General features: G+C 39.7%; 1 protein-coding gene across 6 annotated transcripts in view; it reads left to right on the forward strand.

The window, feature by feature from the left end:
• sncaip (synuclein, alpha interacting protein) overlaps positions 1-12,114 on the forward strand; it is a 230,210-nt gene extending 218,096 nt beyond the window's left edge. For 5 of the 6 annotated variants that reach the window (XM_072516532.1, XM_072516531.1, XM_072516530.1 and 2 more), the window contains one exon: positions 969-9,109. In XM_072516532.1, coding sequence (XP_072372633.1) covers positions 969-2,058 — 1,090 coding nt within the window. In that variant the 3' untranslated portion in view covers positions 2,059-9,109. Of the gene's footprint in view, positions 1-968; positions 9,110-11,956 lie in introns of those variants that run through there. The other variant, XM_072516529.1, reaches the window with a different exon arrangement.
• The last annotated feature ends 560 nt before the right edge of the window (positions 12,115-12,674 follow it).

Raw genomic sequence — 12,674 nt, forward strand, 5'->3', positions numbered from 1 at the left:
AATCAACTGTTTCTATTATTGCTGCAATTTTAAAAAAACTTTGGGGCACAATTCCCTGGCCTCATTGTGCTCAAGCGAGAGCGCAACGTGGCCAGAGAATCTCTGGAGAGCCCTCCAGTGGACCTCTCGACAGCCTCCATGCCTCGCATGCAAACGTGGACCAGGCGGAACGGCACCCGGGGATTCTCCCGCGCCATCGGAGACCTCTGCGCGGTCAGGGTAAGTGCAGGATGGCTCCCTGGCTCTCCGTCTGGAACGCGGGCACCGTGACAGTGCCCAGCTGGCACCTTGACACTGCCACCCTGGCACTGCCAAGGTCCCAGGTGGCACTGCCAATCCAGCAAGAGCACCAGGATGGCAGTGCAAGGGTGCCCGAGTGCCAGGGTAGTACTGCTAAGGATCAGGGGCCGAGAGGGGCTATGCCTATGAAATGAGGGTGGAGGGTGGTGGTGTGCAGGGAAGTTAAGTAGGGGACTCTGGGAGGTTGGTGGGGTGATGGGTGCGGTCCTAGAAGGGAGGGGGTGCTGTATGGGGTCTGAAGAGGAGGGACCCCATGTGTGTGGGGGGGGGTGACATTGCCTATGTTTGGGGGGGGTGGGAGACCCACAATCTCACATAGAGATCGGGGCACCCTTTCAAAATGGCGGCCCGAACTCTGAGTTCAGCTCCCCAGTGCTAAAGTGTGGACTAAACTCCCCAGGGCCCACAAAAGTGACTAAGTGTCATTGAATAGCGGTGGGGAACTCGCCGGCAGAGCCGATGGAAAACTCCCTGAAAAACCTGCCACAAATTAACTTTGAAATTTTTTGGAGAATCGCGCCCTTGGTATTTTCAAAATGAAATATGTTAAATATTAGCTCAACTAGGTAGTTTTAAAATGTTTTGGGAAATATATGGTACTTTGCTAAGAAACCATCTTTAATTCATTCTTATGTATTATGTTTTCTTTTATTTTCTACTGCAACCAGTCCCTCTATACCATCTGAAAACAGTAAGAAGAAAATTCAGGCATCCTGTGAACAAAAGATGACTAGCATAAGTGCAAATGGGAATGGAACTACTTGCAACACTGAAACCAAACCAAAAACTACCAAAAAAGGGTTGCTGAAACAAAAAGGTGAAGAAGCAGACAAAATTCTCCGCCAACTCTTGGGAGAAGAGATTTCTGGAAATGTATGCACACAAGAAAAACTTTCCTTGGAATTTCAAGATGGGCAGGAGGCAAGTGTTGTAACAGGGTCTGCAAGGAAAGTCCTGAGAAACAAAAGGGATCTGAAACTGACTAGACTGAGACATTCTCAGAGATCCTCTAGTGAGTCAGATACTGACTCCTATATCAGTGAAGATCAGAAGAACACTCCCATTAAAAGAGCTGAAAAGCCACGACCAGAGCCCATTGTTGAAAAAGAGGAATACACTGCAAAAGTACACTTCATGATTAAAAAGCATGCCTCAGCAGTGGGGAGAATGTTTCCTTTTTCCTTTAAAGCCTCTGCTACATCAGAGGAACAGAGCCATTCTCCTACTGCTGAAAGCATTGATAAAGTTCCTGACTGTCAGCATCAAATAAGAAGTCCAGTCAGGACCCAATTTATTGAGGAACCTTTTCTGCCTTGTGCTGACAATACTACCACACAGAAAACTACAAACAGTCCTAAAAGTGCTCTTAAGTCTCCATCATCAAAAAGTAGAACTTCACAGAATTTAAAACTGAGAGTGACTTTTGAGGAGCCTGCTCTGGGAATTGAACAAACAGTTTGTGAATTAGATAACAGAAAGGGCACAGAAAGTGAAGGAACGTTACCAAAGTCTCCATCTAGTTTAGAAATGGGTGAACCATTGAACAGATATGTTGGACAGTTTCGATCACCAGTGGAATCTATAAACAGTAACCTGAACAACAATAACTCACAAGCTATCCATTTAACCATGACATCCACCCCCAACTTACAACTGAATTCCACAACAAAGAAACCTGGAGGTTCAAAAGCAAATTTTGTACCACCCGCAAAAGTTAATACCAAGACAATGAACGTGGTAAAATCTGCTAAACAATAATACCAAGATAGTGAGTGTGGTAAATCTGCTAAACAATCCATTTTTTGATGCATACTAAAAATCTAATCTAACATTTTAAAATACAGAGTAGTACCAAATTTAATTATATGTATATTTGTATAGAAGAAACTTAGCTGAATAAATTTTAAAATATTTAGATTGTTCTTTCTACATGTTCTTTTTTTGAAAAAGGTCCTAATGTAAACTAAAAAGAGATAGATAATAGTTTTTAAAACACTTGCAAATAGGCTGTGATTGTTTCTGCATTATAAATATTCAGGTATTTTATAATATAAATTGTGTAGAGTAGGGGAGTGAGAGATGAATGGTTATAAGATTAATGTTCTGTATTAAATCAGTTGTACTACTAAAATGAGATAAATTAGAGAATTTATATTGCTTTTAATTCACCTTTGTGCCCATTTCCCCCCAATTTTTATGGCATTAATACCTTGGCCAAGTAAGCATTCTTTATGTGTAAGATAGGGAATATCTGTCTGCAAACCAGAAAGGTACATTGCAGCTGCCTGTGATTCTGTCCTCACCGATATCCAGTTGTGATATAGCAGTTGAGAGCAGGAGCTGAATATCATTGTGTCACCTCATCAGCCGAGCATGCTGTTTCCGATGAAAATTATTGAGTACAATTGCACCCTGGCTTATGTCAACCTGGTCCATATGAGTGAGCTAGCCAATGCCTTAACTAGCTGAATCATTGATTGAGCTCAAAACCTGTGTAGAGTGGCTAGTTTAGAGGAGTCGCTTGGAAACATTTTTCTTCGTATTTCTGGGACAAGATTTGAATTCCCCTGCCAATCCCACCTGAATCCCATGATTATGAACAGATTTATTATCTGGCAGATACAAGGATCTTTACTAAAATATGCTTCCTTTGGCAAAAGATCATTGGTACAGAACTGCCTATTCTTCATATTAAATTGTACCCAAAAAGAACAGCATCTCTGAGGCAGGGGTTAAGGTGTATTCAGTAAAGTTTCTCTGAGGTAGGACTTAAGGTGTATTCAGGTAATGTACAAGAAGGTTTATTTTGAATCTGACTGGAGAGTAAGGAATCTTGTCAATAAGTGGAAAAAGTGGAAACCTTTGCCATTTCCCTGGCAGTGACATCCTCAAATTAAAGCGCACAAAATTATCGTTATTTTTTCTAATCATTCATTGGGCTTAGTTGTATTGCAACACAACCCAGTGCCTGCAATCTCACCTCCACGTCCTTAATCTCCTCTCATCTGAATTCACCACCCTCTTGTCCACTTTCAATTTGAATCTGTGCATAAATTCTCCTTAAATCTATGTCTTTGGCAAATCTTTTGATCACACCTTGTAGCTTTTCTCACCATGATCTTAATCTATGGTATTACTTTCTCTCCTGTATTCTGACTCGTCGTTGTTCAGGATCCGACCCACTACGGTCGTGTCATCAGCAAACATGTGGATGGAGTTGTGTATAGGGAGTATAGTAGGGAGCTAGGCGCGGGGGCCCGGTATTGAGGACTATCGTAAGAAGATTCTTCCCCAGTTAAGAAGGACAAAACTGCACACAGTATTCCAGGTGTGGTCTCACCAAGGCCCTGTATAAATGCAGCAAGCCATCCCTGCTCCTGTACTCAAATCCTTTCGCTATGAAGGCCAACATACCATTTGCCTTCTTTACCTCCTGCTGCACCTGCATGCTTACCTTCAGGGACTGGTGTACGAGGACACCAAGGTCTCTCTGCACATTCCCCTCTCTTAATTTATGGCATTTAGCTTATATATCTGCCTTCCCAGTTTGCTATCAAGTGAATAGACTTGCATTTATCCAAATTGCAATACATCTACCAATCATTTGCCCACTCACTCAACTTGTCCAAATCACACTGAAAGATCTCTGCATCCTCCTGACAGCTCACCCTCCCACCCAACTTTTAGTCATCTGGAAATTTGGAGGTTTTACATTTTGTTCCCTCATCTAAATCATTAATATATATTGTGAATAGCTGGCATCCCAGCACCGATCCCTGCAGTACCTACTAGCCACTGCCTGCCATTTGGAAAACGGCCCGTTAATTGACCCTTTGTTTCCTGTCTGCCAACCAGTTTTCTATCCATCTCAATACACTTCCCCTAATCCCATGTGCTTTAATTTTATGTGCTAATCTCTTATGTGGGACTTTGTTGAAAGCCTTCTGAAAGTCCAAGTATACCACGTCCACTGGCTCCCCCTCATCAGCTCACTTGTTACATCCTCAAAGAATTCCAGTAGATTTGCAGCAGAAGCATGATTTCCCCTTCAGAGATCCATGCTGACCCTGTCTGATCCTGCCACTGTTTTCCAAGTGCTCTGCTATAAAATCTTTGATAATGGATTGTAAAATTTTCCCCACTACCGGCGTCAGGCTTACTGGTCTATAATTCCCTGCTTTCTCCCGACCTTCCATTGTAAATAGTGGAGTTACATTAGCTACCCTCCAATCTGTAGGAACCGTTCCAGAGTCTATAGAATCTTGGCAGATGACCACCAATGCATCCACTATTTCTGAAGAAGTACTCCTTAAGTAATCTGAGATGCAGATAAACAGGCCCTGGGGATTTATCAGCCTTCAATCTCATCAATTTCCCCATCATCATTTCTCCAGTAATACTGATCTCTTTCAGTTCCTCCCTCTCACTAAATCCTGCATTCCCCAACATTTCTGATATCTTATATGTGTCCTCATTTGTGAAGACAACGAAAGTATGAATTTAGTTGCACAGCCATTTCTTTGTCCGCATTATAAAATTCCCCTGTTTCTGACTGCAAGGGACATATGTCATCTTCACAAATCTTTTTCTCACCACGTACCGATAGAAACCTTTACAGTCAGTTTTTATGTTCCCTTCCAGCTTACTCTTGTACTCTATTCTCCACTTCTTAATCAATCCTTTGGTCCGCCTTTGCTGATTTTAAATTGTTCCCAATTCTCAGATGTGTTGTTTTTCTTGCCCGATTTGTTTGCTTCTTCCTTGGATCGAATACTGTCTCTAATTTCCCTTGTAAGCCATGAATTGGCCGCCTTTCCCATTTTACTTGTGTGCCAGTCAGGAATAAACAATTGTTTCATTTCCCTCATATGCTCCTTGAATGTTTGCCATTGCCAACCCACAGTCATCCCTTTAAGTAACATTTCACAATCGATCATAGCCAACTTGCGCCTCAGATCATCGTAGTTTCCTTTATTAAGATTCAGGACCCTAGTCTCAGAATCAACGACATCATTCTCCATCTTGATGAAAAATCCTGTCATACTATGGTCGCTCGTCCCCAAAGGATCTCGCACAAGTAGATTGCCAATGATTCCGTTATCATTACACAATACCTAGTCTAGGATGGCATGTTCTCTATTTGGTTCCTCAATGTATTGGTTCAGAAAATCATCCCGTATACACTCCAGGAATTCCTCCCCTACTGTATTGTGACTAATTTGATTTGCCCTAGCTAAATGAAGATTGAAATCACGCATAAATACAGATGTTCCTTTATCACATGCGTCTCTAATTTCCTGTTTAATGCCACTCCCAATATCACTACAGTTTGGGGCCTGTATACAATGCCCACTAATACTTTTTGCCCCTTGGTATCTCTCAAATTCCATAAAGATTCCACAATGTCAGAGCTAAAATCATTCCTCACTATTGTGTTAATGTCTTCAACCAGTAATGCAACTCCACTGCCTTTTCCTTTGTGTCTGTCCTTCCTAAATGCTGAATACCCCTGGATGTTTCCATCTGTGGTCACACTGCAGCCATCTCTCTGTAATTCCTATTATATCATACCCATATACATCTATCTGTGTGATTAGTTTGTCCATTATATTGCGAATGCCCCGTGGGTTAAGGCACTTTAGACTTGTCTTCTTAACATTACTTGTTCCTCCCAATAATTTTCACTGAGGCCCTGTTTGAATCTGGTCCTTGGTTTCTCTGCCTATCACTTTTCTTATTCCCCTTTATATCTTTTGTTTTTGTCCTTGATTTCCCCCTCCTCTGATTCCTTGCATAGGTTACCACCCCCCTGCCTTTAGAGTTTAAATCCTCTCCAGCCACTCTAGTAAATACTCCACCGAGGATATCAGTCCCGGTCCTGCCCAGGTGTAACCCGCCCAGCTTGTACTAGTCCCACCTGCCCCAGAATCGGTCCCAATGCCCCAGGTATCTGAAACCTTTCCCCTCACACCATCTCTTCAACCACGTATTCATTTGCTATAGCTGCTATTTCTACTCAGACTAGCACGTGGCACTGGTAGCAATCCCGAGATCACTACCTTTGAGATTTGACCTCAACTTTCTTCCTCTCTATATTCTGCTTTTAGGACCTCATCTCATTTTTTTAAACCTATGTTGTTTGTACCAATGTGCACCACGGCCACTGGCTGTTCACCCTCCCCCTCCAGAATATCCTATAACCGTCCCGAGACATTCTTGATCCTAGCACCAGGGAGGCAACATACCATCCTGGAGTCTCGATTGCGGCCACAGTAACGCCTATCTATTCCCGTTACAGTTGAATCCTCTCTAACTATTGCACTTCCATACTTTTTATCCCTCTCCTCTGCAGCAGAACCACCCGTGGCCCACCAAATTTGGCTGTTGCTGCTTTTCCCTGAGAGGTCATTCCCCTCAACAGTGTCCAAAGCGGCATATCTGTTTTGCAAGGGAAAGGCCACAGGAGATTCCTGCACTGCCTGCCTAGCTCTCTTGCTCTGCCTCATGGTCACCCATTCCCTGCCTGCCTGCGCAGTCTGAGCCTGCAGTGTGACCACCTCTATAGGTGCTATCCACGACACTCTCCGTCTCACTGATGCTCCACAGTGCCCCAGCCGCCATCCCAGCTTTATTATGGTTCCTTCCCTGTTTATCCAAACATAGCCATTTATTCCCCTACAGTGGGTTTATTCCCATCTTTCTCACACCATCACCCAGAGTACCCCAGCATCCTTTCATGGCCCCACCCCCAATATCAATGACATGCTTGATGACCTCATCCAGAAGCAGTAGGGCACCTTCCATATGTATGCTGATGACATTCTGCTTTACCTCTCCACCATATCCCATGAACTTTCAAATGTCTCAATGTTGCCTCTTTCTGTTCCGTTGGTCAAACCCTCTGGTATCTCAACATTGGGATGATCGTAGTCACCATCTTTGGTCCCACCACAATCGACATTTTCTTACCACTGATTCTACCCCACTTCCTAACCAGTGCTTCAAGCTGAACTGAATTGTTTGTAACTTGAGCATCCTGTTCAATCATGCACGCTATTTGAGACTCTATAGATTGTATTTTACAGGGCAGTAAACTGCTCGCCTCACTGTGGAAGCAAAGTCGGCTGAAAACCGACACTACCAGGACAAGCCCATTCTGCAGCCATAACACACTGGGGGAGTGCAACGTTGGTTGAGCATGTGATTCCCCTTTTCAGTGGGAGGAAGTCCAGCCCACAGGAGCTGCAGGCCAGTCTGTTTAGTTCCCTGCTGAAAACATGTCCAGTGGGAGATGTAAAATCCAACCTCATTTACATTTCATAAAAAACAAATTTTTTCCACCTCAATATTGAAACCCTCGTACATGCCTTTGCATCCTCCAGACTTGAATTGATGGGCTCCATCCTCCATTAAGTCCAATTTGTTTAAACCCAGTTGTATGCATCCTGTCCTATACAAACACCCATTTGCTTTTCATCCCTGTCCTTTCTGACCAACTTTGGTTCCCTGTCTCCAAAAACATTCTCGTTTAATTTTTTTTAAAAAACTCTCTATTGCCTCACTCCATTCTAACTTTTTAGTCTCGTCCTGCCCTATGTTACTCCTCCCCTCCTGAGGACACTCCTTTGTAACTGGCATTTTGTGCATTTCCCATTCCTTTCATTCCACCAAAGATACCAAGCCTTCAGTTGCCCGGGTTATTCTCTGTGGGATCTCTTCCCTGAACCCTTCTGCCTTTTACCCTCACCCCTGTTATTTTACTAACCTCGACTTCTTTGACCACGCTCTTGGTCAAATATCTCCAAGGTTCAACATGAAATGTTTCCTTGTGAAATGCTTTGGGACATTCTTTATGCTGAAAGTGCCATATAAATTCAAGTTGTTGTACACAAAATTTTATTTTCCTTTTTATTTGTAGATTTATGAAAATCTAATTAATGAATTTTAATGATAGTTGTTTGATGACATTTGTCACTGAAGGGAGATCGAAAAACATCATAAAGTTTTCACTACTATTAAAGTTTATAATTTTACTTCTGTCATGAAAATGTTTTTGAAGCATATTTGAAATGACCGGAAAGTTTGTTTTCTTTGGATTAGATTGGATTAAGAACAGCAATCAAATATTAACCATTTCATCAGAACGCTTTTTTTACTGAAATGTCTTCCACGTGATTTGGGCAATATTAGTCATGTTTGAAGTTTTATTTTGCTTATTATTTGATTGGAATTTGAATTTAATTCCTGTTAAAACTTTGATTTGCACTTGTTTGGTCATGTTTTTCTTTAGAATCCCATGGCACTATTGTTTATACAAATAAAATGATAATGCAATCGTAAATATTGGGTAAAAGACTCCTGTTAAAGCAAATTCTGCAGAAGTTAACACTGGAAAATGCCATTTTTTTTGAGAGGGGCTGTGTCATTGTAACATTTAAAAATCAAATGTATGTTTCTTTTAAAAATGATCTTTTTTTCAATTTTTCTTTTTTTGTATGTGACTAAGATCATCTAGGGATGGGCAGTTAAAATGCAAAGATACTTGCTCTCTCAGCCTTATGGTATTGTTGATTGAGTGCAAACTGATAGAAAAAATAATCCAGGAAGCTGTATTCCATAATCTTGTATTCAACACTCCCATGGGATCAAGTCACAAGATATAAAACTAAAACACAAGATCATTAACGTTCATGAAGTTAATGGTCATCATTATATATTTGGACTAGTAATAGCTCCAGGAATAAAATACTCCATGCACTTTGTTTAAACAAATGTACTCTATAAATAAACAAAGGTACTGTTAAAATAATCGATTTTACTCTTAAGGGAGTATTTGCTTCTGTATTAATTACTTGTATTTGACAGTGTTTGCTTAATAGGAACAAAGTGAACAATTATCAATGAGGGTATTTCCGTTAGTTTTTACTGTGTTTATGGTGAAAAGTTTTATACACTATATGGTTAATAGGAAAGAATGAACCATTATGTAAAGCTGCAGAAACACAAATGTGTTAATGGTAATAATCCATTAAAATGTTTTTTTGCAGATTCCTCTTTCAGATTTTGCCTATTTTCGAAAAAGAATCTGTGACAAATTTGTAATGTTTTATCTTTACATAAACAGACAGCACTATTAACCAAATCTTTCATAAGTCATGCTAGAAAATATGTTTATATCATTGTGCATACCAGCTGGGATTCTGGTGCTAAAGGATCTGCTATTATTTGATCCTCAGCACATCTTAACCAATCCCTTAACTTTGTTTAAGCCAATTACTAATTAAAAACATCAACAGCATTTACTCCTACTTCCCAAGATGCTTCTCAACAAAATTGTTGCTATGATTGAGTTTAAAGAATAGTCATGCCTCATAAATTGCCACTTGTAGCGTTAAGGATCAATGTGAATCATGATTGGATGAATTAACTCTAGCTTCTTAAAATTAAAGAAAGGCAAACTTTGAATACAACAGGGAAAGGAACAGAACTTTTGGTTATGGTTATATTTTATTATTTTGGAACTTAATCATAAATCCTTATGGGGTACTATAGTTTTAATTGTTCCAAGTACAGACCTTTGTAAAGTCGCTGTCTCGGCAACAGTTGATGGGCAAGTGACCATAACGTCTTATTTGTGCAGCTGAAAATTAGTGCCATGGTGTTCTTGTTGCTACTTGGTGTATAAGAAGGAAGCCATTTGTTAGTCCACTTTCTGGATTAAGGAAGGAAGGAATGACATGAAATTAGCAATTTAAAAAAATTCTAACTATGTTGCATGAGCACAGCATATTCTTAATTTTGCATGTATTTGTCTTTTGGTAGCTGTGGTTTTTTTTATCCATCTGTATTTGTATGTATATCTGAATGAATATTCACCTTTCTACGACTTTCACAGCAACAGTATTCCTTTGGCATGTTTACTGATCAAGGGAACTAGGGTACGGTATGTTTAAATGCTACCAAAAATAACTAATTTGATTCACGTATCATTGGCTATTGCTATGAATTGTGTCGGACATTTTGCATTAACTTCATCTTTTGCGTCATAAACCCAACAAGTATGGAATTAGCTCATGTTTAGTCATCGTTAAATCTTAAATTAAACTAAATAATGCCCATTCCTAACTTTAATCAGACTTAGTTTAATTACTTTCTAATATACAAATTATAGTTTCTAAATCTTCTGCATTTTCCATGCTACAATTTAAGTATTTAATCAGAAGTTAAGAGTTAATGATCACTTCCACCTTATGATAAAATTCTCCCCCTTGCATTCAGAACATGGGGCGAAATTCTCCTACCCGCCCCGCCACATTTCTGCGCCGACCGGCCGGCGGGAGTCTCCGTAACACCGGCCGGTCAATGGGGTTTCCCATTGTGGGGCAGCCCCACGCCGTCGGGAAACCCCCGGGCGCCGGCAAAACGGAGACTCCCACCGGCGGAGAATGACGCCCATGATTTTCAGTTGGGTGTTTTTTCCTCCAGCAATTTTAAACAAAAGTAAAAATATAAAATGATTAAAGTCAAAATAATAATACTTTTTTTTCCACTAACAAGTTAAGAACGGGCTCAAAAGATTTACACTGATTTGGATATTTGTAATGAATCATGACAGTGAAATGATGAAGTTTTCTAATTTTCCACATAGATTGCACAATACTCAAACATATCTTTGCTATCCTTCTGTGACACGTCTTTCCTATGAATTTGAAACACATCTTTCGTCAATATTGATCAAAGTACTTATTAATTGTCTATAATGAACAAAATAATCTGCAAAATGATTTTTTAAATTAATGAAATGATTGTTTGAATATGCTGTCTTCAACAGGGTGGAATTTTGCTGGGGGGAAAAAAGGATTAACCTGAAAGCTTTTTTAAAGGCTACAGTGCATGATTATTATGGTCCATCTTCATTTACAGGTTTCTCTTTTATAAACATACAAAGTAGGAGCAGGAGTAGGCCATTTGGCCCCTCGAGTCTACTCTGCCATTCAATAAGATCCTTACTGATTTGATTGTGGGCTCAACTCCATATTTCAACTTCCACACACAACCTTAGATTGTTGATTAATAAGGGAGTCAATCTATCTCTGCCTTAAAAATATTAATTGACCCTGCCTCCACCGCTCTCTGCGAAAGAGAGTTCCAAAGATTCACAACCTTAAGGAAAGATTTCTTCTCATCTCTGCCTTAAATGAGAGACCACTTATTTTTAAATCCTAAAAAAAAAATTAATATTAGTGAAAGTTTAATTTGAATAAATCAAGAGCCTTTTGAATAGATCTGTTTATTTTTCAGAAATAGTGAGAGACAAAGTAATCCAATAGCCAGATGTTTTTTCCTTCGGCACATTGGTTCAGCCTTCCTCAAAATGGGCAACTTGCCTTCACTACTTTTATGCTGGATCAATATTGTTCAAGAATTTGCTCAAAGAAGGTGTGGATAGTAAAGTGGGACAAAGAAAAGAAAAATCAATGAAAATGCAGTAAAGCAACCAAACTCATTTAATGGTCCAGTATAAATACAGTAATTTTTTTATTGTTAGGAATGGTGTGATAATATATCTTACAAGGATGTTTTGAAAACTAATTTTTGTTCGTGAAATTTAAAAATGTAGATATCTAATTGTGTTTTAATCATTTTGTTGTTGTAGGCACAGTCACTTTAGTGGCCAGCTGAAGAATTGTATGGTGAAGAATATCTTTGATAAAAACATGGAGGCGACAGAATTACAAGATTTTTTTCCTGTAAATTATGGTAGCTACAACGCAAATTCCATTCAGTGGACCAGCGTCTGCATTCTGATGCCTGTAATTCAACCTCATGTGATCCAAACATAGAATGAAACAAATCATTTATTAGATGACTTTTAATCAAAAGCTAGAACAACAGTAACTATATCTTCAAATGACAGCCTGTGAAAAGATCAGACTGAAGCCTGTAGGCTAGTGCTGCATTCCTAAATGCAAGAGTTGATTAATAAATCTGGTGACCTGAATAAGATCAACTTATATTGCTGTGCGTTCCTTAATAAGTGCAGCCAAGTGTGGATAGCTTTGACACAGAAACATACGTAGTAGATACTGATCAAGCCTTTGACAACATACTGTGTTTAGAACAGTAGGTGCAGTTTGTATTACACAAAAAGATGGATTATTAAAAGTTTTAATTTGATAACATATTTTTGAACATATGGTGCAGAATAGTCTAAATAGCATAATAGACAAGTTACACCGAATTTTATTTTAATTTTCCCATCAGAGAGTTATGTCATTTTCTGGAATCTCATTAGTATTTGCCAAAAAGCAAAGCCCAAGATAAAACTATTAGAATCCAGCATACATAACTGCGGGTAGAGGAAAGCTACACCA

This window comes from Scyliorhinus torazame, chromosome 9, assembly GCF_047496885.1.
Source record: "Scyliorhinus torazame isolate Kashiwa2021f chromosome 9, sScyTor2.1, whole genome shotgun sequence".
NCBI classification, from domain to species: domain Eukaryota; kingdom Metazoa; phylum Chordata; class Chondrichthyes; order Carcharhiniformes; family Scyliorhinidae; genus Scyliorhinus; species Scyliorhinus torazame.